At 34.0% G+C, this 26,632-nt stretch overlaps 8 protein-coding genes and 1 long non-coding RNA gene across 10 annotated transcripts; 5 read left to right on the top strand and 4 right to left on the bottom strand.

Moving 5' to 3' along the window:
* Positions 1-835: 835 nt before the first annotated feature.
* On the top strand, positions 836-3,974 carry LOC101245755 (bet1-like protein At4g14600). Its single transcript, XM_004237918.5, has 4 exons — positions 836-1,092; positions 1,195-1,318; positions 2,727-2,783; positions 3,418-3,974. The coding sequence occupies exons 1-4, from the start codon at positions 1,034-1,036 to the stop codon at positions 3,577-3,579; spliced, it is 402 nt and encodes a 133-aa protein (XP_004237966.2). The 5' UTR covers positions 836-1,033; the 3' UTR covers positions 3,580-3,974.
* Positions 3,867-6,545, bottom strand: LOC104647151 (uncharacterized). Its single transcript, XM_010321892.4, has 2 exons — positions 4,592-6,545; positions 3,867-4,413 (listed from the first exon to the last, which is right to left on the bottom strand). Exons 1-2 carry the CDS (start codon positions 5,609-5,611, stop codon positions 4,015-4,017), a joined length of 1,419 nt encoding a protein of 472 aa, XP_010320194.2. The 5' UTR covers positions 5,612-6,545; the 3' UTR covers positions 3,867-4,014.
* Positions 6,546-8,548: 2,003 nt separating this feature from the next.
* Positions 8,549-10,256, bottom strand: LOC101245251 (uncharacterized). Its single transcript, XM_004238487.5, has 2 exons — positions 9,216-10,256; positions 8,549-9,096 (listed from the first exon to the last, which is right to left on the bottom strand). The coding sequence occupies exons 1-2, from the start codon at positions 10,254-10,256 to the stop codon at positions 8,695-8,697; spliced, it is 1,443 nt and encodes a 480-aa protein (XP_004238535.3). The 3' UTR covers positions 8,549-8,694.
* Positions 9,396-10,494, top strand: LOC138348345 (uncharacterized). Its single transcript, XR_011220880.1, has 2 exons — positions 9,396-9,526; positions 9,621-10,494. It is a non-coding gene; the product is annotated as an uncharacterized lncRNA (long non-coding RNA).
* A 1,106-nt stretch (positions 10,495-11,600) lies between these two features.
* Positions 11,601-13,674, top strand: LOC101245249 (small ribosomal subunit protein eS21-like). The gene is made up of 4 exons (XM_004237916.5): positions 11,601-11,778; positions 12,524-12,617; positions 12,702-12,834; positions 13,414-13,674. Exons 2-4 carry the CDS (start codon positions 12,568-12,570, stop codon positions 13,477-13,479), a joined length of 249 nt encoding a protein of 82 aa, XP_004237964.1. The 5' UTR covers positions 11,601-11,778; positions 12,524-12,567; the 3' UTR covers positions 13,480-13,674.
* A 680-nt stretch (positions 13,675-14,354) lies between these two features.
* LOC101244950 (small ribosomal subunit protein eS21-like) lies at positions 14,355-16,036 on the top strand. Of its 2 annotated transcripts, none has more exons than XM_069297342.1 (5): positions 14,355-14,385; positions 14,546-14,633; positions 14,968-15,062; positions 15,136-15,268; positions 15,781-16,036. In XM_069297342.1, exons 3-5 carry the CDS (start codon positions 15,013-15,015, stop codon positions 15,844-15,846), a joined length of 249 nt encoding a protein of 82 aa, XP_069153443.1. In that variant the 5' UTR covers positions 14,355-14,385; positions 14,546-14,633; positions 14,968-15,012; the 3' UTR covers positions 15,847-16,036. The 2 variants fall into 2 exon arrangements, with proteins under 2 accessions (XP_069153443.1, XP_069153442.1); XM_069297341.1 differs by having other exon boundaries at positions 14,355-14,394; positions 14,572-14,633.
* A 511-nt stretch (positions 16,037-16,547) lies between these two features.
* Positions 16,548-17,570, top strand: LOC138348223 (glycine-rich cell wall structural protein-like). Its single transcript, XM_069296853.1, has 2 exons — positions 16,548-16,715; positions 16,785-17,570. Exons 1-2 carry the CDS (start codon positions 16,548-16,550, stop codon positions 17,568-17,570), a joined length of 954 nt encoding a protein of 317 aa, XP_069152954.1.
* A 1,780-nt stretch (positions 17,571-19,350) lies between these two features.
* Positions 19,351-20,704, bottom strand: LOC101244659 (purine permease 3-like). The gene is made up of 2 exons (XM_004237914.4): positions 19,851-20,704; positions 19,351-19,773 (listed from the first exon to the last, which is right to left on the bottom strand). The coding sequence occupies exons 1-2, from the start codon at positions 20,553-20,555 to the stop codon at positions 19,411-19,413; spliced, it is 1,068 nt and encodes a 355-aa protein (XP_004237962.2). The 5' UTR covers positions 20,556-20,704; the 3' UTR covers positions 19,351-19,410.
* A 2,281-nt stretch (positions 20,705-22,985) lies between these two features.
* Positions 22,986-26,048, bottom strand: LOC101244366 (purine permease 1). The gene is made up of 2 exons (XM_004237913.5): positions 25,149-26,048; positions 22,986-23,623 (listed from the first exon to the last, which is right to left on the bottom strand). The coding sequence occupies exons 1-2, from the start codon at positions 25,833-25,835 to the stop codon at positions 23,246-23,248; spliced, it is 1,065 nt and encodes a 354-aa protein (XP_004237961.2). The 5' UTR covers positions 25,836-26,048; the 3' UTR covers positions 22,986-23,245.
* Between the last annotated feature and the right edge of the window lie 584 nt (positions 26,049-26,632).

Below are 26,632 nucleotides of genomic sequence, written 5' to 3'. Positions count from 1 at the left end.
ACGTCATTTTTTAATTAGACTTGCTAGATTATACTTTGTCAAACATTTAATAATTTATGACATTTTATTACATAGTAATTTTGTAATCAAACATGCATTTCATGATGTTCGTAGAAACTTCATACTTTTAATTTATGATTAATTCAATTGAAATATATTAATTTGAAAAAATATAAATATTTTTCATAATATTAGTTAAAGAAAATGTTTATTAATTAATATATTTTACAATGAAATATTTATCTTAAATATTTAATTTAATGTCATTTATAAAGATTCTTATTTGTCCGTATAGTTTTTTAAAAATAATTTAGTTTAATTTTTATAATTTAATAAATTTTATATTTGTAATTGTGCATTCAAACAGAACATTTGCAGTCACGTTGGACATCCAAATAAAATATATGTAATTAGAGTGTAATTACTTTGTGATAACTAAACAGATTTAAATAATTCCTCGGTTGATAATTACTACCCTAGTAATTACACTTCCAATTGCCAAATAACTTAGCTTTAGTTTCAAATTTCAAACTAAATAAAATTCACAACAATATAATAAATAAAATTTCATAAACTAGATCTCAGTAGGTAAGGATAGAAAAACTCGTTCGAAAAACTCTCCTAGAAGTAAGTTGGTAAAAAGATATAGAGAAACTGCATGTTTATTTAATTTTATTTGTTTTAGGAGGTGAACGGTCATCGAAATTGACACATAACTTTATCCTGCGTGGCATCAAATCATTGGTTGAGCTTACCCATCACCCCAATAAGCAGTTGGGTCTACATTTGAGCACAACTCATATTATTGGCAAATTAATAGCCGTTAGATTGTTTAATCGAACGGTGAACATGCACTATCAACGTCATCAGATATACCAAATGAAAAAGGTAACAGGCTGTGACTCACAGCAATTTTCTTGTAACCGAACAGAAAATTCGAGTTCTCGACGATCTTTGGCAGCAAGTTTCACTCCCTGTACGATAGTTTCAAGTTTTTCTTAGGGTTTCGAGGTTTCTTCAGTACTCTCTTTCAATGGCTTCTAGCTCTCATAGAGGCGGTGATTTCTACGGGGCTGCTTCATATAGATCCAGGTATTTATGGAAATAAAGTTTTTTTAAATCATTTTCTAAATTACACTTTCTTTTGGTTTATTTTTGAGGAAATTAAGTTGTTTAATGTGTTTGATTAATCAGAGATGGATTGAGCACGAGGCAAGTAGGTAGTGCAGATGAAATACAGTTGCGGATTGATCCGATGCACGGAGATTTAGATGATGAGATCACAGGTCTTCGCAAGCAAGTAAAACAGCTCAGAAATGTATGTTTCCCCAACACTTTGTCTTTGTTTCCGATTTTGGTTTTGTAGGAGAATAGCTATTGCATAACTGGTGGCGTTTGTACGAATAATTTAAATTTGAAATTTGGTGATGTGTTGTTCTGTTAGAACATAATATTCATTAGAAAACCAACATGAAACTTGCTAGGCTTGGAGACACGTAAACACGCTTCTTTAATATAGTTGAAGTATCTCAGCGAGCAAATAGATAGATAGTTGAAGTCTCTCTACGACCAAACAGAAATATTATGGTAGCTCTATCTTGGTGATTTTTCAAAAATGTTGATCTTCTATTCATGAATCTAGGATTTATATTTTTGATCAATGTCTCCCTTATATGAATTTTAGACATCAAGAATGGATCTGATACAAAATTCATTTTGGATATTAATAAACTACTTTAGAAATCCAAAAGACTTGAAACTATTTAATAAAATCCGTTGTTTCAAAATATATTGAGACATCATCTAACAATCTCCCGCTAGTTTCAGTATATGAAAATAAGAGGCAGTTCTAGTAATATAAGTCAATGACGATGCCTTAACTTGATAATAAATTGCTATGTTTAGGCTTCAAGTGATTGTACAATGGTAAAGCGAGACAAGTCACATGAGAAGATTATTGGTCTAACTTAGTAGATCCTTTTTACATTACCTATAATTATTTTGGTTAATTCTCTGTCTAAAAGATAGATGAAGAGTCGGTGGTTGAAACTTGTAAAAGAATGATAATAACGCGTATTGTAAATTAATTGTACTCAATGGATACTCTACCTAGTCAAATTATCTTAGGTTCAAACTTCATAGGGATAAATAAGTGAAATTGCAGGTCTTGAGCCAAATAATAGTTTTTCTATTTCCCGAAAATATATAATGGATGTGCATATTTATATTTGATGCTACTTTAGCTTAGTTTAATCATGTAGTTAGTGTTATAATGATCCAAATGTTGGCTGAAATTTCAAACAGGACTAAAGTTTTGTATTTCTAGTTGAACATTGCTTTGGGTGTAAATCCTGAAGATATTTATGTACCATATGCCCTTATTAGATGCATCTTTTCCAATCCCTCATTTGTTGGTCTTACTTGCTACTCCCTCTGTCCCAATTTATGGGATGGCGTTTGAAAGGGAGATTTTTGAAGCTTGTGGTCTAAAATAAGGTATAGATATTTTTGTGACTATAAATCATCTTAGTAAGGATAAAATGGAAGTTTAAAGCTCATTGTTACTAATTATAGAAATGTGTCATTTTTTTAGGGATTGAATACGAAAGAAAGAGTGTCACATAAACTGGGGATGGGATAGAGGGAGTATATTATATTTGTCATGGTTTCAATTTGTATACCTAGTTTCCCTTTTGCTTGTTCTTATAAATATTTTATATTTGCAGGTAGCACAAGAAATTGAGTCGGAAGCAAAGTATCAGAATGATTTTATTAGCCAACTGGTATGCCATGAACTCATTCTCCCTTTTTCCTAGTATGTATGACATCTTCAAGACATCTTAGTCACTTCTCTATTTATTTCATGTATGCCTTAACAATTAAATTTTTGTATATTGGAGCTTTTTTGGTATTTATTCTCTTATTACTATTACTAGATAACAATTTACATGAACCAAAATTATATTTAATTTTCTAAATGAGGAAAAAGTTTTTAATTGGTTACCTTTATTTCCTTTATGCCCCCTCTTTCTCACTCTTTCTCCTTCTATAATCTAGGAATTACATTTGTTATTCCTATAACTCTCTTAGAACTGATATTGTACTTGTAACCTTCCTTTCCCTTTCCTTACCATGCCAGCCTGCCTGAATGCCTTCGTTGTTTTATGCTCTCTCAAGTTTTTTGAAAATATGTCCTTGTTAGATATTCCATCAACTGACTATGATAATTGATAAGCCCACTTTTTTTCTCCTTCGTTATTGAGGGTAATATGTGCGGGTTATAAACATGTTGATTGGTCAGTCTGTCTGGGATTCTCATCCTGTATGCTTAATTTATTGATTATGGAATCATTCTTACTTGTACGTTACATGGCTTCCCCATTTCCTTAAAAACTCACACTTATCCCTTTATCACAGCAAATGACATTGATCAAAGCTCAGGCAGGAGTAAAGAACAACATGAGACGGTTGAACAGGAGTATCATCCAGGAAGGATCAAACCATGTGATGCATGTGGTTCTTTTTGCTCTATTTTGCTTCTTTATAATATATTGGTTGGCCAAGTTTTCACGGAGATAAGTGCAACTCACTGTCTATGTTGGTTTGCTGTTTCCTGGTACAAGTTCTGATGAAGACACAATCTATTCAAGCCATCAAACTGATTCTAAGCAGTGGCAGATTTTTAGTGATTTGGGAAGCAAGGGGGGCAACTGTAGGAACTCCGGATATTAGTCTTATGTAAAGCTTCCTAATCTGTAGAAAACCGTGGGTTGCTACTATTTAACCTTTTTCTTTTCATTTTATTGTTCTTTGTAATACTTGCTATATGACAATGACCAGTGGGTGCTTACCTTAGAAAAATGTGATTATGGTGCAATGGAGTATGTTATATAATTCTTTCTTTAAAATAACAGAGCCTGTTTTGCAGATGATGTCGGGCAAAACAGTGTATACATATGATTTTAACTCTTAAAGTCTACCCTTATTTATGCTATTTAATGCTTTAACAGTAAGCTAGCAGGTACATGCTTTTGAATCATGTTGTTGCTTTGCTTGATCTTCAGAGGGTTGCCCCACCTTGCTTAGCCTAACCTGATCAATCACTCTTCTTGCCCATTCTGCAAAATAGGTTTCGTTATGTCCAACCATGCCATCTTTATGAAAAAGAAAGCACTGCAGATGATCTTGTGGCGACGGACAATCTTTGCCTATTGGATCCCACCAGGCACCCTGATGTTTCATCCCCGATTGATCTGCCATCCAGTGGTGAGCATATTGTCCTACACCAGCATTCTCTAACCATCCTTTTGGGAAGAACTCCATTACACTGCTCTCGCGGTCCATGAAGAGCATATTTGTTAATTGTGCTCCATGTGGAGATGCAACAATGTCAGTGTTGGTCAGCACTTTCACCTGACATTGACATTAAATCAATGATTACCTGTATACTACTGAAGTTGAATTTAGTGTAATCTGAATCTTGCTGATGGAAGTTTCTTGGTAAGATTTAGTTGTATATTTCTTCTGTAAAGTACTGCTCAAGTGAAATTATGGGGTTTACTTAATACTGATGGAAGGGAAAAATATATACCTGGTCGCAGAAAGATAAATCTTCCGACTGAACTATGTGCAGAATGCAGCCTTCAACTCGGGCACATTCTTTTGCAAATATATCACTCACAGCAGTTGCATTCTTGAAAGAGCGAGAACCTCTTCTCATTAACAGTGTAAGTCTTATAATTGGAAATCCTCTTTCATTCGTCTCTGTACCTTTGCCTGCAGGATTAAGGCCACAATAGCTCCTTGCTTTGCAGCGCAAATGGTCGGACACCTTCAGCTTGTTCTCCCGCGTAATTTGGCCTAGATCATGCCTCATGACAATGGCTTTTTCAAAACAGTAAGGTACATCTCCTCTATCAAATCCTTCCACCTTGACTTCACCAAAACTAGCTTGCATAAGTTGTTGAAGCCAAGATCCCATTTTTAATCTCAGTTCTCCCCAATGGAATAGCACCCATCTTGCGGGCTTCAAGCACTCATTTTTCATTGACCATCTTACAAGAGGAGTCATCGCACATATTCCATGCCACAGATTTTCGTGGTTGTAGTATGTGTCCGATACAAATGTTAGGCCTTCCAATAGAATAGCGGATTCTGGAAGACTTCCTCGCCATGCCAAAGCATATGAATTCTTTGTTCCATCCCTAGTATCCCTTCCTTTAAAGCAAAGAAGGCGTCCTTTGGATGCTTTGGAAGGGAAATACAAGTGTTCTGTCTCATTTTCCTCGAGTGTGTCATTCAAAGAGCTCATAAACCATGTGTGGCCAGTTGTGGCTGTTTCTCTAAATCTAAGGTCTATAAGGGGGAGGAAAGTAACAGAGGTTTTGAGTTCTTCAGTCATGGTCTTGATAACACCGGAGTTATTTTCTTGAGAAAGAAAACCCCATCTTTGGGGTCTTGCTGATAAAGAGAACTCAAAAGGGGATGAATACTGGATTTGGAAAAGGATGATAACCAGGAACAAGGAGGAAACAAAGATACTGATGAATTTTGTGGAGAAGCATTTTCTCTTGCTTTGTGTGCATAACTTGAGATGATCTTCCATTACCATCAGTTATGCTAGAGCTGAATATTTCTGTGGCAAATCTTAGTCTCGATATTGGAAGTTAATCTATTATTCTATTGAAATAACTAGTTGACGTAAAGCTAATGTTAGCATTTCTTACTCAAGTGATACGCACAGGATGCAAGATTTGGAAAAGCAATCCCCATATACAGACGTATGCGTTGTGAATATTTTATTTATAAGGAGGGTCTAATGTCAGAGATGGAGCCATGTTTTGCGTTACTTTAATTGTTTTTAAAGTACTTGATTTATGGTTTCGTCAAACTTGCATTAAATTGTTCACAAGTCACAACTAATAATAGTATTTTAAACTTGGGGATCCACCTTCCATGGCCCTAATCAAGATCTATGCAATATTCTGTAAGTTTCAGTGAGGAAATCCATTCGCGCAGTTGGATTCTTCTCTCAAGAGAAAAACGGATACAAATGTTGCTTAATAACTACACCTCAGTCCGAAACACGTTAGGGTCAGCCACATAATTCTCGTTGACAACAAGGATGCTGTTCTTGAGAGTGTTGTGTATTTTTTTTAAGTTTTGACTAAATTTAGGTAGTATGTAGATTGAGAATTTTGATTAAACTTGGCTAGTATGCAAACCAAATTGTTCGTTACGTCAAATAGTGCATTGTAAATGAGTTCAAAGTATTAGGTCTGCGAACACTCCAGTTGTGGAGGAACGCATAGTTAACATACAATTGAGCTAGCTTTTTCCAGGGTTTAAACTGGGTGATAATTATATTTTTTAATCTCTTCAATCAATCACCAATGAGGACTTAACTTTTAGAGTGGATTTCTTCCCTACAGTAACCAATTAAATATAATCTCAAACTTTGCATAAAAACACATTGAGTTAAATATTTTTCTTCACTTGTTGGTTTCTATGGAGTTAATCGTTTGACTTGTACATGGAGCAAGTACTAACTTATTTCGAGTTACTACTCTATTAGCATGGTTGTGTTTCCATAATAATTTTCTAACAGTTACTATCCATGGAGAAATGAGTTCTTGTTCTATTAGTTATTTTATCCATATAGTTCATCCATGATTGTCTCAGACAGAAGTTATGGTTCCTATAGCCTGCATATTACTCCATTCAGACGACCAATAATCTTGAGACTAAATCCCACATTTTGTGGTCTAAATCAACTTGGCTTAATTTTGTTTTTTACTGGTTTATTTAATTGGGCTCATCATTGAGGTAATACAACTTCTCATTTGTCATAGTCCACTGCCAGTATAGTCCTCTTCGTCTCCTCGCTATCCTATGAACCCATATTGATACTGTAGAGCTGCGAATGGTGCCAAAAGACATGGATAGTGCCTTAATTCTTCTCTGTCCCCATTTCAGTATGGAACCAGTGTACGCCTAAGTCCCTAGAAGTTTAAGGAGGACTTCTTTGTTTGATTTTATTTGAAGAAGAAAGTGAGTGAATCTAACCATTCTGATTGTCATCACATATTCGATATAGAACAAAGACCGGCATCTATCTACCTTCTACTCTCCGTATCTAGAACTGGCACAGCAGCATAGGTGTGTTAGTTGCAATCTTAGACTGAATTTTCAAACAGGACGGTAGTTTTGTATTTCTAATTGAACATTGCCTTGAGTGTAAGTTATGTAGGAGTCGTAGAATATTTTTATACGATATGTTCCTTATAGGTGTGCATCGCCTCGAATCTCTCATTTACTGGCCTACCTGTTATATTATCTTTGCAAGGTTTCAGATTTCTATCCCAAATTACCTTTTTGCTAGTACTTGTATATAGTTCTTGTTGCAGGTAGCACAAGAAATCAAGTCAGAAGAAAGGTTTCAGAATGGTTTTATTAACCAACAGGTATGCCATGAATATTTATTCTCCTCTTTTCCGAGTATGTTTGACATTCTTTTAGACCTTTTTAGTCACTTTTCTGTAATTCATGTACCTTAACGAATAAGATTTTGTATGTTAGAGCTTTCTGCCTCTATAATCGTTTGGAATTTAAATCGTTATTATTATAAATTTTTTCGAAATGCAGTGTACTTGTAACCTTCTTTTTCCTTTCTGTCGATGCTATCATGCCTAGATTCGTGAATGCTTTGTTGCTCTATGCTATTTGAATGGGTTTTATGGTGCTTTAACAGATACGTCCTTGCCAGATCTCCATGAATATATCAACTGTCCGTTATCAGCTTAAACCCGATTGCATTTTTTCTTTCCTCTGTTCTTTAGTGTGCAGGCGACGGAAATTTGTCAACTAACTGTATATATTCAACTGATTTTAAATTTGAATGAGTTCTAGCAAACTTCTAACATTTTAGACTGCTTCAGCTTGCTAGAGCGAATAAACTTTCCTATAGAGTTAGTCTGGCAGTGTTTATAAACGTGTTGATTGATCGGTCTATCTGTGATTCTCATGGTGTATGCTTATTTTGTTGATTATGGAAATCATTCTTACTTGCAAGTTAAATGACTTCCCTATTTCGTAAACAATTTACACTTTTTCCATTATCACTGCAAATGACATTGATCAAAACTGAACTGGGGTTTAAAAAAACACGAGATAGTTGAACAGGAGAATCATCGAGAAAGGAAACCAAACCATATGATTCATGTGGTTCTTTTTTCACTATTTTGCTTCTTTGCGATCTATACTTGTCCACATTTTCACGGAGATTAGGGCAATCCTATCTTTCTGTGCTGTTTTTTCGATTTCTGATGCAAGCTTTAATGAAGATGAGAGGAAAACAGAATAGGCATCATACAAATGCTAAGCAGTGGTTGATTTTCAGTGATTGGGGGCATCAAGGATGCAATTGTAGGAACTCGGAATATTAGTCTAACGTAAATTCTTCTAATCTGCAAAGGGCACTTTATCCTTTTTTCATTATAATACTTGGTATATGACAATGATTACTGTGTGTGTTCCAAGAATAAATTGATTATTGTGCAATGGAGATTGTTCAATATTTCATTTCTTAAAACAGGAGCCTGTTTTGCTAATGATGTTCGGCAAAACAGTTTATGCATTTGATTGCAACTCTTATAAACTCTACTACTAAAGGTGCTACTCAATACTTCAACAAGGCTAGCAAACACATGCTTTTGAATCATGTTGTTGCTTGTTTGCTTGATCTGCAGAGGCTTGCTCCTGCTTCATTAGCCTTACTTCATCGATGACTCTTCTAGCCCATTCTGCAAAATAGGTCTCGTTGTGTCCAATCATGCCATCTTTATGATATGAAAAACACTGCCACTGATCTTGAGGGGATGGACACTCCTCGCCTATTGGATCCCACCATGCACCCTGATGTTTCATCCCAGATTGATTTGCCATCCAGTGGTAAGCATATTGGCCTGAGCCAGCATACTCGAACCATCCTTTCGGGTAGAATTCCATCACACTGCTCTTGCGGTCCATGAAGAGCATATTCGTTAACTGTGCTCCACATGGAGATGCAACAATGTCTGTGTTGGTCAGCACTTTCACCTGATAAAGGACATAAGTTTTGTTTCAGTGCTTGCAGATGAATTGTTTTTTTGGTAGTTTTATCGAAATTTTCTTGAGTGACAACTGAGTACTGAAGGAAGAAAGGGAAAAATGTGTACCTGGTCGCAGAAAGATAGATCGTCTGACTGGACTACGTGCATAATGCAGCCTTCAACGCGGGCACATTCCTTTGAAAATATATCAGTCACAACAGTTGCATTCTTGAATGACCGCGAACCTCTTCTCATCAGGAGAGTAAGTCTTGTAATCGGAACTCCTCTTTCATTAATCTCTCTACCTTTGCCTGCAGGATTAATGCCACAGTAACTCCTAGCCTTGCAACGCAACAAGTCGAATGTCTTCAGCTTATTCTCCTGCCCCATTTGACTCATCTCATGCCTCATAACAACAGCTTTCTCAAAACAATAAGGTACATTATCTCCTCTGTCAAATCTTTCCACCTTAACTTCACCGAAATTCGTTTGCATAAGTTGTTGAATCCATGATCCCATTCTTACTCTCAGTTCTCCCCAATGGAATAGCACCCATCTTTCTGGCTTCAGACATTCATTTTTCATTGACCATCTTACAAAAGGAGCCACTGCACATAACCCATGCCACAAATTTGTGTGATCATAATATGTATACGATACAAATGTCAGTCCTTCCAATAGAATAGCAGAGTCTGGAAGACTTTCTCTCCATGCCAAAGCATATGAATTCTTCGTTCCATCCTTCATATCTCGTCCCTTGAAGCAAAGTAGCCGTCCTCTAGATGCCTTAGAAGGGAAATACAAGTATTCTGCTTCATTTTCCTCGCGTGTATCGTTCAAAGAGCTCATAAACCAAGTGTGTCCTGTTGTAGCTGTTTCTCTGAATCTAAAGTCTTGGAGTGGGAGGAAAGTGACAGAATGTTTGAGTTTTGCAGTCATCATTTCAATGACATTAGAGTAATTCTCTTGGTAAAGAGAAGCTCGTCGAGTTTGGGACCTTGCTGATAAGGAGAAATCAAAAGGGGATGAATACTGGATATGGAAAAGGATGACAACTAGAAACAAGGTGAAAAAAGAGAGAGTGATGAATTTGATGGTTAACATTTTGGTCTTATTTCGAGTGCATGACTTGGATTGATGTTCCATTTTCATTGAGTTAAGAAGCATCAAAATACTATTTCTCTGGTTTTAAGGAGCAAATTGAATGTCAAGATTGAAAGTTAAAATCTCTATATATTATATAAAACCAGCTGACATAAAACATAGATAGTAATGAGGCCTGAGGGATTCCTTGTCAATAGTTTCAATGTTTACAGATGTATGCTTAGTGAATATTTTAGTTGATAGAAGTGTGTAAGGTCAGAGATGGAGCCATGTTTTGCGTTAAACTTTGTTGTTTTTGGTACTTCTTTTCTAGTTTTGTCAACCTTCCATTAAATTCTTCACAGCCAAAAAAGATATTTTATACACTTGGGCTGCATTTACCTTCCCTGGCACCTTGTCGAGATCTCCTTGGAGTATCTCAAAATATTACATTCATTAAAAAAAGAGAGTATAAAACACAATAATACGACATAATACAATATAATATATTATGAAATAATATACCTCTAAACAAAGTGTTACAGGGCTTTTGGTAAAGTATATAAGCAAAATTATTGCATGTATTAGCTCTATGTATTAATAGTACCTTATTTGACATACTTTTTCATGCTATGTATAAATTATGCACTCTATTGTGTATTGAGAGCGTGTATTACTAATACTATTGAATTTATAGGTATTAGTAATGTAAAAGGATTAAATGCATGCGTTTGCATGGTAAATACCAAATTACCTATCAAAACTCCTTTTACATCTTTTTTTCACCATAATTTTGGAGGATATTTTTGTAAATAAATATTTTTATCTAATATTATTTCTTATACACCAAACAAAACAATGCATAAGAAATAATCTAATGTATAATTAATGCAAGCATAGTTAATATAAACATTATTAATACACTCTATTTAACATTATTTTAATATAATCTATCAAACGACCCCTTAAAGAGTTTTATGAGTTACAACTTGAGGAAATGACCAAAATGATCCATAATGTATGAGTAATGCTTTATTTTGATCCTTGATATATTTCATTGGATTGAAATGGTCCTTAATGTATATCAAAAGGAGTTTATGATGCTGGAATTTATGGAGTTCTTTATTTAAAGCTAACAATTATATTTAACACCTTCTTTTAATATATCTGTTAGATTTACACCTTCTTTTAATATATCTGTTAGATTTAGTGTAAAACACTAAAATAAAATTTTTTATTATACATTAAGGATAATTTAGATTGAGTGAAATATATTAATGACCAAAATAAACTTTTGTTATACATTAAGAACCATTTCAATCGATTGAAATATATTAAGGACCAGAATAAAGAATTACTCATACATTAAAGATCATTTTAGTCATTTTCTCGTTAAAACTTGCAAGAAATTCTTCACGGGTCTTTCTTAATTGAGTCGGGTCAGGGTGGGGCAAAGGATCGTTTTATTTTGTAATTGCGCCAAAGAACTAGGGTTATTTAGGTCAATGAGCTCTGGTTTAGGGTTTCTGCTATAATAAACCTTTAAGCCGCAGCGCCGTTCGTCTTCTCCAAGCACATCCATTGTTGTCGTCAGTCAGTCTTGCAGGTAAAAGCACAGCTCATGTTTCTTCTCCTTTGTATGATACCAATTCTGTAGTGTATATCGGATTTGTCTCTTTCTTTTGGATATATAATTCATTATTCATGTTCGTGTCATCAAGCTTTGTGCTGGAATTGAAAATTGTATTTCCTGTATAGCATAATTGATTTATCACCATAGAAGAGGCTGTAAATTAATGTCGTCTTTTGTTTGAAGCATTAATTACTTTTGTTAGTTACTATTTGTATCCTTTTCTGATTGTGTTACGAGTAGTTTGCTTTGCAATGTTTATCTTCACTTTGCTGCATTTCTCTTCAACCATCCTGGATGGGCACAATTGGAATTTCTTTTACGAATTCGAAATTTTGTTTGTTAAGATTAATGACAGAATTCTGATTTTATCCCAATATGTGATCATTAAACCCTACATGTTTCAATTATTAAGATTTTAAAAAACAATGTTATCTTTTTGTTATCAAGCCATCTCTGTATTCACACTTCCACAACAGGTACTTGATCTCCAAATCTCAATGGCTTGAACTTTTGAAGTATAGTAGTATTTCAATTGATTCAAACTTGTATAATGTGAAGCTGGATGGTCGAATTTAAATAGTTTTAATACTTTGCGTCCGAATTCTTCTATATTATAATCTATTGTGGAAGTGTGAGTCGAGTAGGTTTGCTTACCTATGAAAGAAGAGACTCTTTTGTTAGTGAGTTGCACTTTAACTTGCTTTCTATTTAAATCCAGGTGTTCTCCACTTCTAAATCTATTTGTGTAAAGCCACTGTCAAGATGCAGAACGACGAGGGACAAAACATGGACCTTTACATCCCTAGGAAGTGGTATGTTTTTCTTACTTCCCAACACTTTTGACTAGATTCAGATGTTAGGTTGTCCTAGATTATTAATGTACATTTTGGATGCAGCTCTGCGACTAACAGGCTGATAACTTCCAAGGATCATGCATCTGTTCAGCTCAATGTTGGCCATTTGGATGAGTCTGGCCGATACACTGGCCAGTTCACCACTTATGCTCTCTGTGGATTTATTCGCGCCCAGGTAACTTCCTTGTTACCTTTGATATCATGGTAGAGGAATTTGACCTTCGGATTGTTCTGAGTCATGCCAAACTGTTCGTTTCTGGATTTTTTGAATCACTTGTTTTCTAAGACTGAACTATTCATTGTGCCTCCTGGGCCTTGAAATGCATAACATATCTTTGTGTGTGTGGTGAAATGATTGCTGTTTTCATGGCTCACTAACCTGAGATGTGACTACCTCTCATGCAAATACATCTTGCACAACCGGAGGTGTACCTTCGGCTTGTTTTCTTGTCCCATTCTTCTTTCTGCAAAACTGAAACTGAAAATTGATCATCATAACTAGCTTAGGTATACTTTAAAAGTAGTATTAGCTCTTTGTTTGTATTGGTGGTTGGCATTTTGCTAGATTAGTATTATTCCTTGTCAAAAAACTTTACAGAAAGAGAGATGCTTCTTTTTAAGATCTATTATATGGGTCTTCTTTGCTGGAATATTATCTTAGGATCTTGTTATGGTGATTTATGTAGTGTGCTTTTGACATTCATCATTTGTCTGTTACTGAAAAGTGAAAATGACTTGAAAACACTTTTTGCAGGGAGACGCCGATAGTGCTCTTGATAGGCTCTGGCAAAAGAAAAAGGCTGAAGTTGGACAACAATGAGAGTTTTCTATTTGGTGTTACCATTCTTGAAAAATGAGAGTTTTCAATTTAGTATTGTATTACCAGCAGTTCTCTGTTTAGTGGCTGTTCTGTTTTATGTTTAAAGTTCATTATCAGACAAATGGAACTTGCTTGTTACTATTTTAGTGCATTAACTTGATTTTCTACCGTTAAAAAACTTTTGGAGATAACAAATATGTGCTGTTGTTTTAATGAATTGGCCTGGTTTTCTTACGTTGCTATTTACTTTGCACTAAACTTGTGCTTGTTGGAACGGGTTTTATGCTTTCTTCTTGGTGTTTTGATTTTATGCCTTTCTTTATTTTTTAGTAAGAAATGATGGTGGTTCTTGGGGCAGTTTTTGTGTACCTCAACTATTCCATCCCACCTGTGTAGGAAGGCTATCTTATATATGCCTATTGGTGTTGCAACAAATTTTCTTCAGGCCGAGGAGTAGGTGTCTTGCTCTCAACTTAATAAAATTCTCTTCTTAACTACTTTTGCACTCTATTTTTCTTCATTCATTAACACAGCTATAGGACTAAATATGTGTATGTGTTCGTCCCTTGGGTAATGAAAAGGATCTTCCTGTCTGTCTTGATCCTTTGTCCTTGAAGGAGTTATTAGTTAGATTTTAATGGAAGTCAAACACGAATTGGAGTGATTTTATGGTAAATAGAGACTTTTGTATGTGGGTGTTAATGATGAATATGCTCGGCATCGAACTATGCAAAATGATTCAAATCTACTTTCGAACATGTTATTACTTGATGATCTGTATTTAATTAAAAACGTACTTTTAACCGCTTTGAAATTTCAGACTTAAATTTTATATGTTTAATATAATAAATGTCAAGAATTTCTTATAGAAACGTCAATCAAGCAAAAGAAATTGGTCACCATCAAGCATTTTTAATTTCATCAAAATATTTATTCAACCAATTATTCTTACTTATACATAAATTCCTCAACATTTCATCCATCATTTGTGAAATTGGTCAAGTTATTTGTGGGATTGGTCAAGGTTCAGATTCTGTAATTGCACAAAATAACTAGGTTATTTCAGTCAATCCATGCTTTTTACATTCCAACCATTAACCAGCCGTTGTGCTCCCATTATTCGGCGCCCTGTCTGTCTCTCTTCAAAATTCCAGGTACAATCTCGTTCTCGTCTCCCGTATTATTTCTGTAATATTCTGGGGTTATTGATGCACAATTCATGTTCATGTAATCAAGCTTTTTCCTGCATTACATCTGTGACTATTTGTATGATTTTAATCTCCAAGCAAGTCTAGACATTCGAAATCTCTTGATATTTATTTGATTCAAACTGGTATTAAGTAGAATTGGATTCTCTAATTAGTTATCAGTTTTGTGGATGCCCTTTGAAAATGTTGAAGTACTTCTGGATACACTTGCTATACATGAAAAAAAGAAAATCTAATTCTGTTTCCTTAGTGACATGCCATCTAATTTGCTTTTCTGCAGGAGCTTTCTAATTTTAAAGTCTATTAGTTTAAAGCCATTGTCAAGATGCAGAATGACGAGGGACAGAACATGGACCTCTACATCCCGAGGAAGTGGTATGCATTTCTTACTTCCTAATACTTTCAATTAGGGATAGATGTATAAAATGAACGTGCTATTTGGATGCAGCTCTGCCACTAACAGGCTGATCACTTCCAAGGATCATGCATCTGTCCAGCTCAACGTTGGCCATTTAGATGAGTCTGGCCGATACACTGGCCAGTTCACAACTTATGCTCTCTGTGGATTTATTCGTGCCCAGGTAACTTCATTGTTACTTCTGAATATCATGTTTTACGTTTGGATTGTTTTGAGTCAGCTTGTTTTCTGTACCTTTCAAATTGCATTAGTTTACGAAGATTTAACTGTTTATTGTGTGATGTGGACTCTAAAAATGCTTGACTTATCATTGTATGTGGAATGATATGGTTGCTTTTTCATATGGCTCACTAGCCTAATGTATTTGTACCTATAAGGCCTATACATTGGACTTTTTCTTTTCCCATTCTTCCAGCAAAACAGAAAATTGAGCATTTGTGACGTGTTTTGGTACTGTAATATAATAGCATTATTAGCTCTTTGCTTGTATTGGTGGCTGTCGTTCAGCTACGTTTATCATCCCTTGTCAAAAACTTGTTACAGAGAGATCACTCTTTTATAATTCGGTATACACAATTCTGCTTTTCTGGGATGTATCTTATGATCTCTATTTCAATTTCTTTTGACATTCATCATTTGTGTGCTTCAATAATTGACTTGTAAACACTTTTGCAGGGTGACGCCGATAGTGCTCTTGATAGGCTCTGGCAAAAGAAAAAAGCTGAAGTTGGACAACAATGAGAGTTTTCTATTTGCTTTTATCAATGGTTAAAGTGAAGTAGACTATCTTTTTCTCTCTTTGATATTCTTTCCCGATTCTCCCCTTCAACCTTTGCTTTTTCATTTCCTGGAATCGAGCATAATGTGAGTCATTTGTTTCTAAACTTTTGTGAGATGAACACCATAGCCGTAAAAATCTTATTTTTTCTCACTGCATAGTTAAGTTTATTTTTGCCTCTTAAAAACTGCAGTTCTCATGTCAATCCAAATCTTTGCGTTGTGCTTCTGTGGCACATCCTTGATGCATTTCCAGACCAAATAAAAAAATTTGCAATTTTCTCGTCTTGAGAAACTGTAGTGTCATTATCATATACAAATATAAACCAGTAATCATGAAATATTCCATCATGATGTACAGTAGACATCGGTGATCTTATTAAATTCCTTGCAAAATTCCAAACTGTGTGTTTAAATGAACCAGTGATAATCTGATCTCAAATACCATAAATCTCCTGTTTTTCTTCTTCTTTGCCATATTAAATTAGTTGTCAGTTAAGATCACGGGATAGTATAACATGAAAACTTTACACAAATAACATCTTTATTAGAAGAAAAGGGGTACAAGATACAAATATTAACAATCAAATAATACAAGAGTTGTAGCTTTATGTATCGGCATTATTAATATATTTATATATCAACAAGAAGCTGCAGCTGGAACCATGACACGCTTCTTTTTCTTCTTATATAAGCAAAAGAGAGCAATAGCAAATGCTATGAAGAAAAGACCCCCGATTGATACACCTACAGCGATAATTGTAGTGTGTTTTCCGCCTCCCCCTGAAGGTGGGGCAACATCAATACTATTACTTGATGGTGGAGGAGGAAAGGTAGTTGAAGGAAAAGTTGGTGCGGGAAGTGGTGTTAATGCTGAAGGAGGTGGGCTTAGTTTTGAATAGGGGGTTGATGGAGAGGGTGAAGGAACTTTACCACCATCTAGTGGTGACGGTGCCAACCTTGGCGATTGTGAGTTTTTTGGTGGCATAGAAGGTGGCGGTCCTGGAGATGAAGTTGGAGATTGTGCGGCATTTGATGGTGTAGAAGTTGGTGAGGGCGGAATCTTGGAATTGTTGGGTGGTGAACTCGGAGTTTGTGGAGGTGAAATGGGACTTTTGGAAGAGTTTGGTGGTGAACTTGGAGTTTGTGGAGGTGAAATGGGACTGTTGGAAGAGTTTGGTGGTGAATTGGGAGCTTGTGGAGGTGAAATAGGACTTTTTGAAGAGTTTGGTGGTGAACTGGGAGCTTGTGGAGGTGAAATAGGACTTTTGGAAGAGTTTGGTGGTGAACTCGGAGTTTGTGGGGGTGCAAGAGGACTTTTTGCAGTGTTTGGTGGTGAATTCAGAGTTTGTGGAGGTGAAATAGGACTTTTGGAAGAGTTCGGTGGTGAACTCGGAGTTTGTGGGGGTGAAAGAGGACTTCTTGAAGTGTTTGGTGGTGAACTCGGAGTTTGTGGTGATGGTGGAGGACTAGGAGGAGGAGCATTGGTTGATCCAGGATTTGAACTTGATGGAGGCGAAGGAAATAATGGGGGTGGCAATGTTGGTGGTGTGGGTGGGTTTGAAGGTGACATATTATTACCACCTCCGGGAGGTGTTAAATTTGGAGGTGGGGTTATAGGTGCTGCCACCGCCGGAGGTGGCGGTTTCGGATTATTCACCGGCATAGTAGGTGGAGGCGGAGAGTAATATGCATAAGCCATTGCAATGCGCTTATGAGATAACATTTTTTTCTTCCAAGAGTGCTTCTTATAACTTAATTTTATGGGCAGCAGGCACGTCTAGTATGTGACTATATATAGTGCATTATATATACGTATCATAATTTAGTTCATAAAAAAACTTTCGAACTTTGGTAAAAATGACATTTTAATCAACGTATTAATGTTTATCCTAACTTATTGTTTAGAGTTTATCAACTCTAAAATAATTGATTATATGACTTGCTTCAACTTTATAATAAACGTGGGGTTGTTGCAATAATGATCATGGAGCAAAGCCACCTCAAAACAGTAAAAATAAATAATAAGCACATGCCAAAAAAAATATTTTAATTTGCATCAGATATTTATAAATACCGAATAATTTCTTTATTTACTCATCTAAATAAAATTATCAAGTCCACGTAAATTCGCAATCAACTCTAGATCGATCCTCGTGGTGATTATAATTTATATTTGTCCACAATCAACTCTAGATCGACCCTCTTGGTGGATAGAATTTATATTTGTTACAACTTTCGCTTAAAAAAGAATTACCCTATTTTTTTTAATTGGGTTTCAAAAAGAATGATCTTTTTTTTTTGTAATATTTTATTTTTTCACGTGACATTTTTAAGATAACAAGATTAAAGGACATTTTGGTACATTTGACATAATTTTAATTTAGAACCATAAGATTAGATCATTTTTTTTTTAAACGGAGGAAGAGTTAAATATTATGGCTGCTAAACAAATCTAACGAAACTGAGTTGGTCCATGTGCCATATTCTCCGTTAAGGTAATCCAAGTTGTATTATTTTGCTCCACTTCAATTTTAGGTTTATAATTTGTGCTACCTAGAATGAAAAAAATAGACAATTGTTCCCTACTAATCATTGGTCAACAAAAATGGACAAAAGGGTAGTAGTTTGGAGTCTCAATAATAGACAATGACTTAACAAATTATAGTGTTAAACGTTTTAAATTTAATAATTACATTCTAAATTTTAAATAGCTTGGGTGAAGAATCTTTCATTTCTATGTAGGAGTCCAACTTGGGAAAGTTTGTCAGCCGCCATAAGTATTATAACTTCTCTATAGCCATAATTATAATGGTATTTTAATATCATCCCATGATAAATTTTCTTTTCCTTCTAATAACTCCAATGACAACATTAGGGCATACATAAAACTAGACGAAATTCTGCATCTTTTAACACTTGTTTAATCCATATATTTAGAGTTTTTGATTTCATCTCATCCTTGACGCAGAGAAATCTGCTAATTAAGTTTTAATTACCTTAAGTTTTCACAATTTATGGTACATTGGAGTATAATAATAATAATAATAAAATAGATTCTCCCACATCGACAAACAAAGAGTGATATTTCTTATTTAAAAATGATTAGAAAGGAACACTATTTGCCGAGCTTTGTAACATGAGCTTGTAACTCAAGTGAGGGCATTAATATGGTGGAATGTTGGGCTGATCCAGAAGGCTGGACTTTGTGGGCTATTTTCTGGCCTGCCCTATCCAAGCATAGAGTTGGGTTATGTAGCCCAAGCGAAGGCATCGGCTGCTTGGCTCCTAGAGTGGGGTGGACCGCGTGAGGCTGGTTTCACAGAGCAACGAATAACTCCCGCTCTGTGCAGTGGAAAGGATCACGGGTCAGTGTTCATGAAGTCCAACAAAAACCTAATGGGCTGCTCCAACTAAACCACCATTTTTGACCTTAATGTATATAATATTTATATCAGTTAGAAAAACTAAACAGTAACTTCCAATGTAGAAATTATTCAAAACATGATACAAAATAAAATTACATACTTAAATCACAAAGAGATCAGTTTGATCCATTTCTGTTTGGGGAATTGGATTCTCTTCTTCCTCCCTCTTCTTCTTGTGATTTTGTTTCATTTCACCATAGAAATATGAAACAAATCCCCAAAGAGAAAGGAATATAGCAAGCCCCTTTGTAACTTCAAATGTTTCATGATATAAAACTACACCTAATAATTCAGTGAGTGGAAGTAACAAAGCAATCAAAATTCCACACAGCAATGATGAACCATATTGGACTACTCCAACGATTCCTAATGTCGAAAATTGCCAAATAATAGCACTCCATATTAGCACCAAATAATATTTAGCTTTTCCTAGCTCAAATTCCCTTGCCTCCCTCGAAATCACCTGCAAAAATTGCATCCACAGTTACCAAAACACATCATGTTTAGTAGAAATAGATAACAATTGATGCATATATGTACCTGAAAATCCTTGTTAACAATCATTCCAACAGTGCAAAAAGCAGAAGCAAAAACATTAAGTATCATTTGAATCTCCAAAATCATAATGTAAGTTACATCTTTTTTAGCCTTTACGTAAATCAACTCAAGTAGAGGCAGAGCAAGCCCTGTTGAAGCAGCAGCCAAAAGTGTCATTACGAACCCCAAAACATATTGTTTAGTTGACTCGCCTTCTGGTCGATCACTCTCCGCTCGTAGCGCTAAAGTTCCCGCTCCAACTATCAATAAAACAACCGCATTCACTGAATAGGAAGTCAGTTTTTGCTTTACTATAAGAAAAGCAAACACTACTGTGAATCCAAGTTGTGCTGCATAAATAACGGTTGAAGTAGAAACGGGGAGTTTCGCGGGTCCCCACGCGTAAAGATAACCAGCTAGGCCGACTAGAATGCCTATCGCGGCTGATGATGTGAACTCCTGACGAGTTACACAGAAAAATTTGGTATCAGAGCCCAGAGTTTTTAAACGGTAAAAATAAGCGATGATGAGAACAATGAGAACAATTGGCCATCCAATGCATGCTAGCCAACTCGAAAGCCAAATTCTTTGGCCACCGTGGAGGAAATAGAGACGTGAGATTAAAGGGCCACCACAATAGCCTATGCCAAGAGTGATACAATTGAGTACAAGTATAAATTTTCTCCATTTGCTGCTTTGATTATCCATTTCCAATTTTGTTTAACTTTGTCGATAATTATTGGTTCCATCTCGATTTATGTGAAAATATTTAAGTGTATATGAAATTTTTTGTAATAAAAAATTGGTGAATTGGGATGGAAGGAGTGAAAAATCCAAATCCAAGGGTGTAGAACAATAAATAATTGTAAGGATAAGTAAATGATTGAGGGCAGAGTCGTTTTGGTATCATTTGGAGACGGAACTAGAATATAGTTTATGAGTCGGTCAAATTCAATAATTTTGATCGAAATTTTATATTTCATTTGAAAAATTTATCGAGTTTGTGCAAGTTATTAGATTTAACAACATTTAACTTAAAAAAAAACTGACAAAGTTTAAATTCTGATTCGGCCTCGAACATGGGCTGGCATTAGCTGCTTGTTCTCCAAATTTTTTGTCACTCGACTGTTCAGTAATAAGCAGAACTTGTCTTGTTGTCTCATTTGTTTTCTTCATAAGCAACAAGACCATTAACTTTATTTTTTATTATTTTTTCTTTGTAGAATTAGGTCATGATGAGGCTCATGTAATTATTGTTACAATTTTGCAATAGTACCAATTCTGATTTATTTTCTTTACTTCAAGATATTCCCTTTTTCACATACTAATGCAATTAATTTACCGTCATGTATTAGCATCAAATTAAAGTCTGTTTTTATAAGCCTGCAAACCTGCACAACTAATTAGGAATTCAAAATTATTAAGGAAAAACAAAGAATTATTTAACACATTTTTTTATCAATGCATAAATGTCCAAAGTTTGAATTTATGCCCATGTTCGAAAATTTCCAAATCTTTTAAATTCACGAGTCTGAAGTTAAACTTAAAAAGGGCTAGGAAGCAGACCTAATAACATTGTTTAAGCCTAACAGAACCCAAAACATTTGAGCCCAACTATTTTTTCACTAAATTGCATATTCTTTTGATATATGTAGGTAAATCTATAACCTTATCAACGTAATACAATTGTCACTAATTTCTACATTTTTTTCATAGGAAAAATGTTGGTTTTATTCGAGCAACAAGACACTTGTCAATAGGTCTGGATTTAAAAAGGAAAATTTTATTATTTGTAGAGCTATTTATCAATTTTTATACATTTGCTGCATATATTCTTAAAGATTATATAAAAATTATTCGTTTCTTTATATTTGAATATCTTTAGAGATATTTTTTACTTAGACTATTGCTTTAACGATTTAACTATACACATGATCAGATAGAGACCTCATGTTGTCATAATTGTAGATCGTGCACACCCGCTATTTGAGTGTGGTTCACTTATTTGACTTTTTGACATTTTTGATGATATTAATAGAGTTGACCTTAGGAAAATGAATGTACCTCGTTAAATCTAAAGTAAATGCAAATGTGTGTGCAAAAAAGATAGATATTGTGACCCTATGAAATAATATTTGTTAGGTTTGATTGTCCAAGTGGGAGACAGTGATTTATCTAGAATTTGCATATTAAATAAGTGGTTTTGGTTTTGATTGATCTATTGTATTTTGACACACTGTAAGGTACATAAGCTTTTTTTTTCTTTTCTTTTTACTAGTTAATTTAACAAACGAATCTTCTTTATAAAGATTTAAAATCTTTGGATTTCCCTCTAATTTAACTACCATAGAGATTGACAATGGTGGGTAAAGTTGAGGTATTAAAAAATGTGTAGTTTGACTAATGCCTAATTAAGATACCTACCTCATAATTAACTTTAATTAATTTCAAAAAATATATAATTGAGCAATATGTGAGCTAACTATGGATTCGTAAGTTTGAAAAAATTTAGTAGCTTTTCACACTAATTTTATGGGTATAAGCCGTACTATATCAACAAAAAATTCTTTTTTTATATATATAAAAAAAAAACAAGTATTGTAATAGTAATAATTTTCTCTTATATCCTTAAATTTTAAAAATCCAAACCTCTAATATTGATTTCAACTCGTTAAATTGAAAAAGGCAAATGGGTAGATATAATATATTCCTATAATATATAGTAGCGACACTTTTCGCTTTTCGAGATTCAAACAAGTCTATCTTTGATCGTAAGTTTTTCATAGATTTTTTTAACATTTTGAATTATAAATTATTGTGACTTATAATACTCTTACGTAGTTTACAAATATATGAATTTCACTTCAAAAAATTTGATGATTCCATACTCAAATGTCCGGTCAAAATTAAATTATTTGACTCTCAAAAAATGAAAAGTGTCACATAAAATGAAACAGAGTACTACATATTCGTTCCCGTCTTTGACATGACCTGTCGCTTAAACTTTTTTTATTTTTTTTCCGGATAAACAAAAGGAGTAGCTAAAAATAAGACTGATTTATATGCATAATAGTATAAGCAGGTTACATTATTGGATTGGATTTTATATATATATATATATTGGTATGACAAGAACAATGAGGATAAATTTCACTCTTTCATAATAGATCAACACAACTATATTTTAAACAATTTTGTGGGATAAAATGTCTTATTAATCAGGGTCTGTGTATTGACTATTGAGTAGTTGTGGGTTAACCAATCAATTCTTGAATCACATCTTTTAAATAAAAAACAGACACTATTTGCATCTGTTTTTTTTTTTTTGCACCTAATGATTAATTAATTTTCATACAAGTACAATAAAATAAAATATTTGGCCAATCACGTTAAATTTACTACACAACATGCCCTGCGCCTGTTTGGCCCATATCTAATTGTTGAGATATTTGACTCTCAATTTTCTTCAACTTCATTTTCTTCTCCTTCTTTCCTTGTTCATATTCACCATAAAAATATGAAACAAATCCCCATAAAGCTAGAAAAATAGCAACTCCTTTTTCCGCTTGAAATTTTTCGTGAAACAGAATTACAGCCAAAACTTCCGTAACAGGAAGTAAAAAAGCGCCTATAATTCCAGAGAGTAAAGACGAAGAATAAAAAATAACTCCAACCAAACCCATGAGCGCGAATTGCCAAATTATAGCGCACAATACGAGTACCATATAATATTTAGATTCTCCAATTGTATATTGACTTGCTTCCCTTGGAATCGCCTGTCAAAATAAGTCGTTATTGTTATTTATTCTTTCTAATCCAACTTGAATAAACTCACTTTATATATGTGAAAGCATAGAATTATTATTTTTTATTTCTTAAAAAGTATAGAATAGAGGGAAATTCGTTCTTTTTCTTTGTCAGAACAGAAAGCACAAACCATATGAATTTGTTCTCTTATTTATTATTAGATGCGCGCACTTGCATTGCATTTACAAGAGCGGATTTACAGCGTATTTTATAATTACTTTAGTGAATGGGTATTTTATATATAAATTTTTTAAAATTAATTTAATATTATCTACCGACTATTAGAATAATTTTACCTAAAGAAATGACGACCAATACCTACTTAGAAAAAATAAAATCTTCTTTCTTCAATTTTAGTAGTGCACCTATGTTGTAAAAATTCTAAATATGATGTTAATAATGCAAATGAAACTACATTTAACAAAAAGATTAGCTTTAGAAATTAGATTTTGCAAATCTAATTAATTTTCTTCCATTTTAATTAGTTTCCCAAAGTAAAAAAAAAAAAAAAAGGTAGGAGGAAAATAATTGATATGAAAGGAAAGCAACAAGTTTAGACATTAGAAAAGAGTTAACAATAATGGTAAAAATATTAGCTTTATCAAAAATAGTTTTTCCTTTTAAGTGTAACATTTGTTTTCTACAATACATAAGTAGGTACAAGAGTAGAGGTAAATAAGTTTATTATTATGCACTATCTTATCAAATTTTATTTTTTAGGAATTAATTTATATTATTTTTAAAAAATATACTTTCATCGTATTGATACGAAAAAGATTATATTTGCATGTCATATGCTCCGCTTTGAAAAAAAATGTAGGAAACTCTATCCTTATTTAATGTACGGACGAAAAAACTCATATGACAGCTAGAAATGGGGAGCCTGCCTGGCCAATCAGAACATGGGCTAAACAATTACTCAGTTACTTCCTTTCTTTTTCTTCGATATATTCGTATTAAATTTTGGTTAATTTGAATTTATCTATAAGAATTATAATTTGTGCTAATAATACTCGAGTTTATAGGTGTGTGAAATAAAGAAATTGATTATTGTAGTTAAAACATTTTCATTTTTTTAAAAAAATAGAAACAAATATTATTTTTCTGTTGCAATAAATAAATTGATATTTTTGAAACCTGCATTTTTAAAACGATTAATTAACGAAGGACCCACCGTGTAAATATTCAAAAGACAAGACAGGTGGAAGATTATAATTGGTGTACTTATTCTAGCGGATGGATCACACTATTAACAATAGCAGGACGGAGTAGATAGACATTATAGACCCCAATGCGGATTTGATCGAATTGTTAAATATTTATTTCAAAATTTATTTAAAATTGTTATTAAATGTAATAGTATAGAATTAAAATTTTAATTAATTGAAAAATGGTTTTAATCTTGTAAGTTTCAAAATTATGTTTATCTGAAATTGGATTTGCTGCAGAAATTGAAAAGCCTTTGAATTGAGTGAAGAAGAGTATAATATGTACCTGGAAATCCTTGTTGATAATCATTCCAATAGTGCAAAAAACAGTAGCAGAAATTCCCAGAACCATCTGAATCTCCAATACAGTAATGTAAGTAACAGCTTGCTTCGACTTCATATAGATCAACTCAATTAACGGCAACATCAATCCATATAACACCGCACCAACAAACGTCATCACAAACCCCAACATATAATCCTTCGCCGACTCGCCGGCCGGACGGTCACCGTTCGCCCGGAGGGCTAAAGTCGCAGCTCCGGCGATAAGCAAAACGACTGAATTCGTCGAATACGCAGTCAATTTCTGTTTGACTATAAGCACAGCAAAAAGCGCAGTGAACGCAAGCTGAGTCGCGTTGATTAGAGTCGAAGTTGAAACGGGTAATTTCGCGGGTCCCCATGAGTTTAAGTAACCGTCGAGTCCGACGATGATTCCGACTCCGGCAGATGCGATGAACTCTTGCCGTGTGATAAAGACGATTTTAGCCTCGGGTCCTTGAATTTTACGGCGTTGAAAATAGGCAATGGCTAAAGGGATGAGAATAACTGGACAACCAACAGTTTGTAATACGCTGGGTATCCAAATTCGTTGGCCGCCATGAATGAAATAGAGTCGAGAGATTAAAGGGCCACCGCAATTGCCGATGGAAAGCATAATTATGTTGAAAATTAGGAAGATAAGCTTCTTCATTTTCGATTTTTGGTGTTGCTTATTTTGGTTTATCGTAAATGTATAAATGGAAATCTCAATGGTTGACTATTTATAACAATTCCAAATATTCCCCAACCCACGTTAAAATGCCGTTTTCGCAACAGTAATTTCATTTTATTTTTTTGGTATGATAGACTAGTGAACTAGATCGTGTTTATATTTTAAAATATTTAAATTTATGGGGAAAAAAATTTAGAAGAGTGTTTTAACTCGATTTATTATTAGATTTACTAATTTTTTTTCCTTGAACAATATGGGTAAGAATAAAAATCATTTATACCATATTAATTACATCTAGATTAGATAACAAAATATGATATTAGACAAAAAAAATTAAAAATCGCGATTTAAAGTGAAAGGCTGGTGTATATAGACATATATTTGAGCATGTGTCGTGGTTTGGTCTTAATTTGGTGCACCGTACTTATTTTTCATACTATTATATCAGTAAAATTAACAGTAACATTAATCTCATAATTCTCATCCACCAATTTTTGTTACTGCATTATATGTTGTGTGTTAGTTGTTGACATATTGTTGTTACTGTTTTTTTTTAATTGTTATTAAATTTTAAGTTAAACTTTTGCTATTATTTGTATTAAATAATATAGTGTAATTAGAGTCGATTAAGTCTGTTGAGAGTCATGTAAAAGTTGTTATACCAAATTGCACATTAGAAAGTTAGTCACAATGAGTGTGATGTATAAATAGACTGTAACTTGGATCTGGTTCATATATGAAAATACTTTCTCTTTCTCTTTTTCAATGAAATGCTC

This window comes from Solanum lycopersicum, chromosome 4, assembly GCF_036512215.1.
Source record: "Solanum lycopersicum chromosome 4, SLM_r2.1".
In the NCBI taxonomy this organism is placed as follows: Eukaryota; Viridiplantae; Streptophyta; class Magnoliopsida; order Solanales; family Solanaceae; genus Solanum; species Solanum lycopersicum.
Note: the sequence above shows the minus strand (reverse complement) of the source record. Positions and strands in the feature narration are given on the sequence as shown.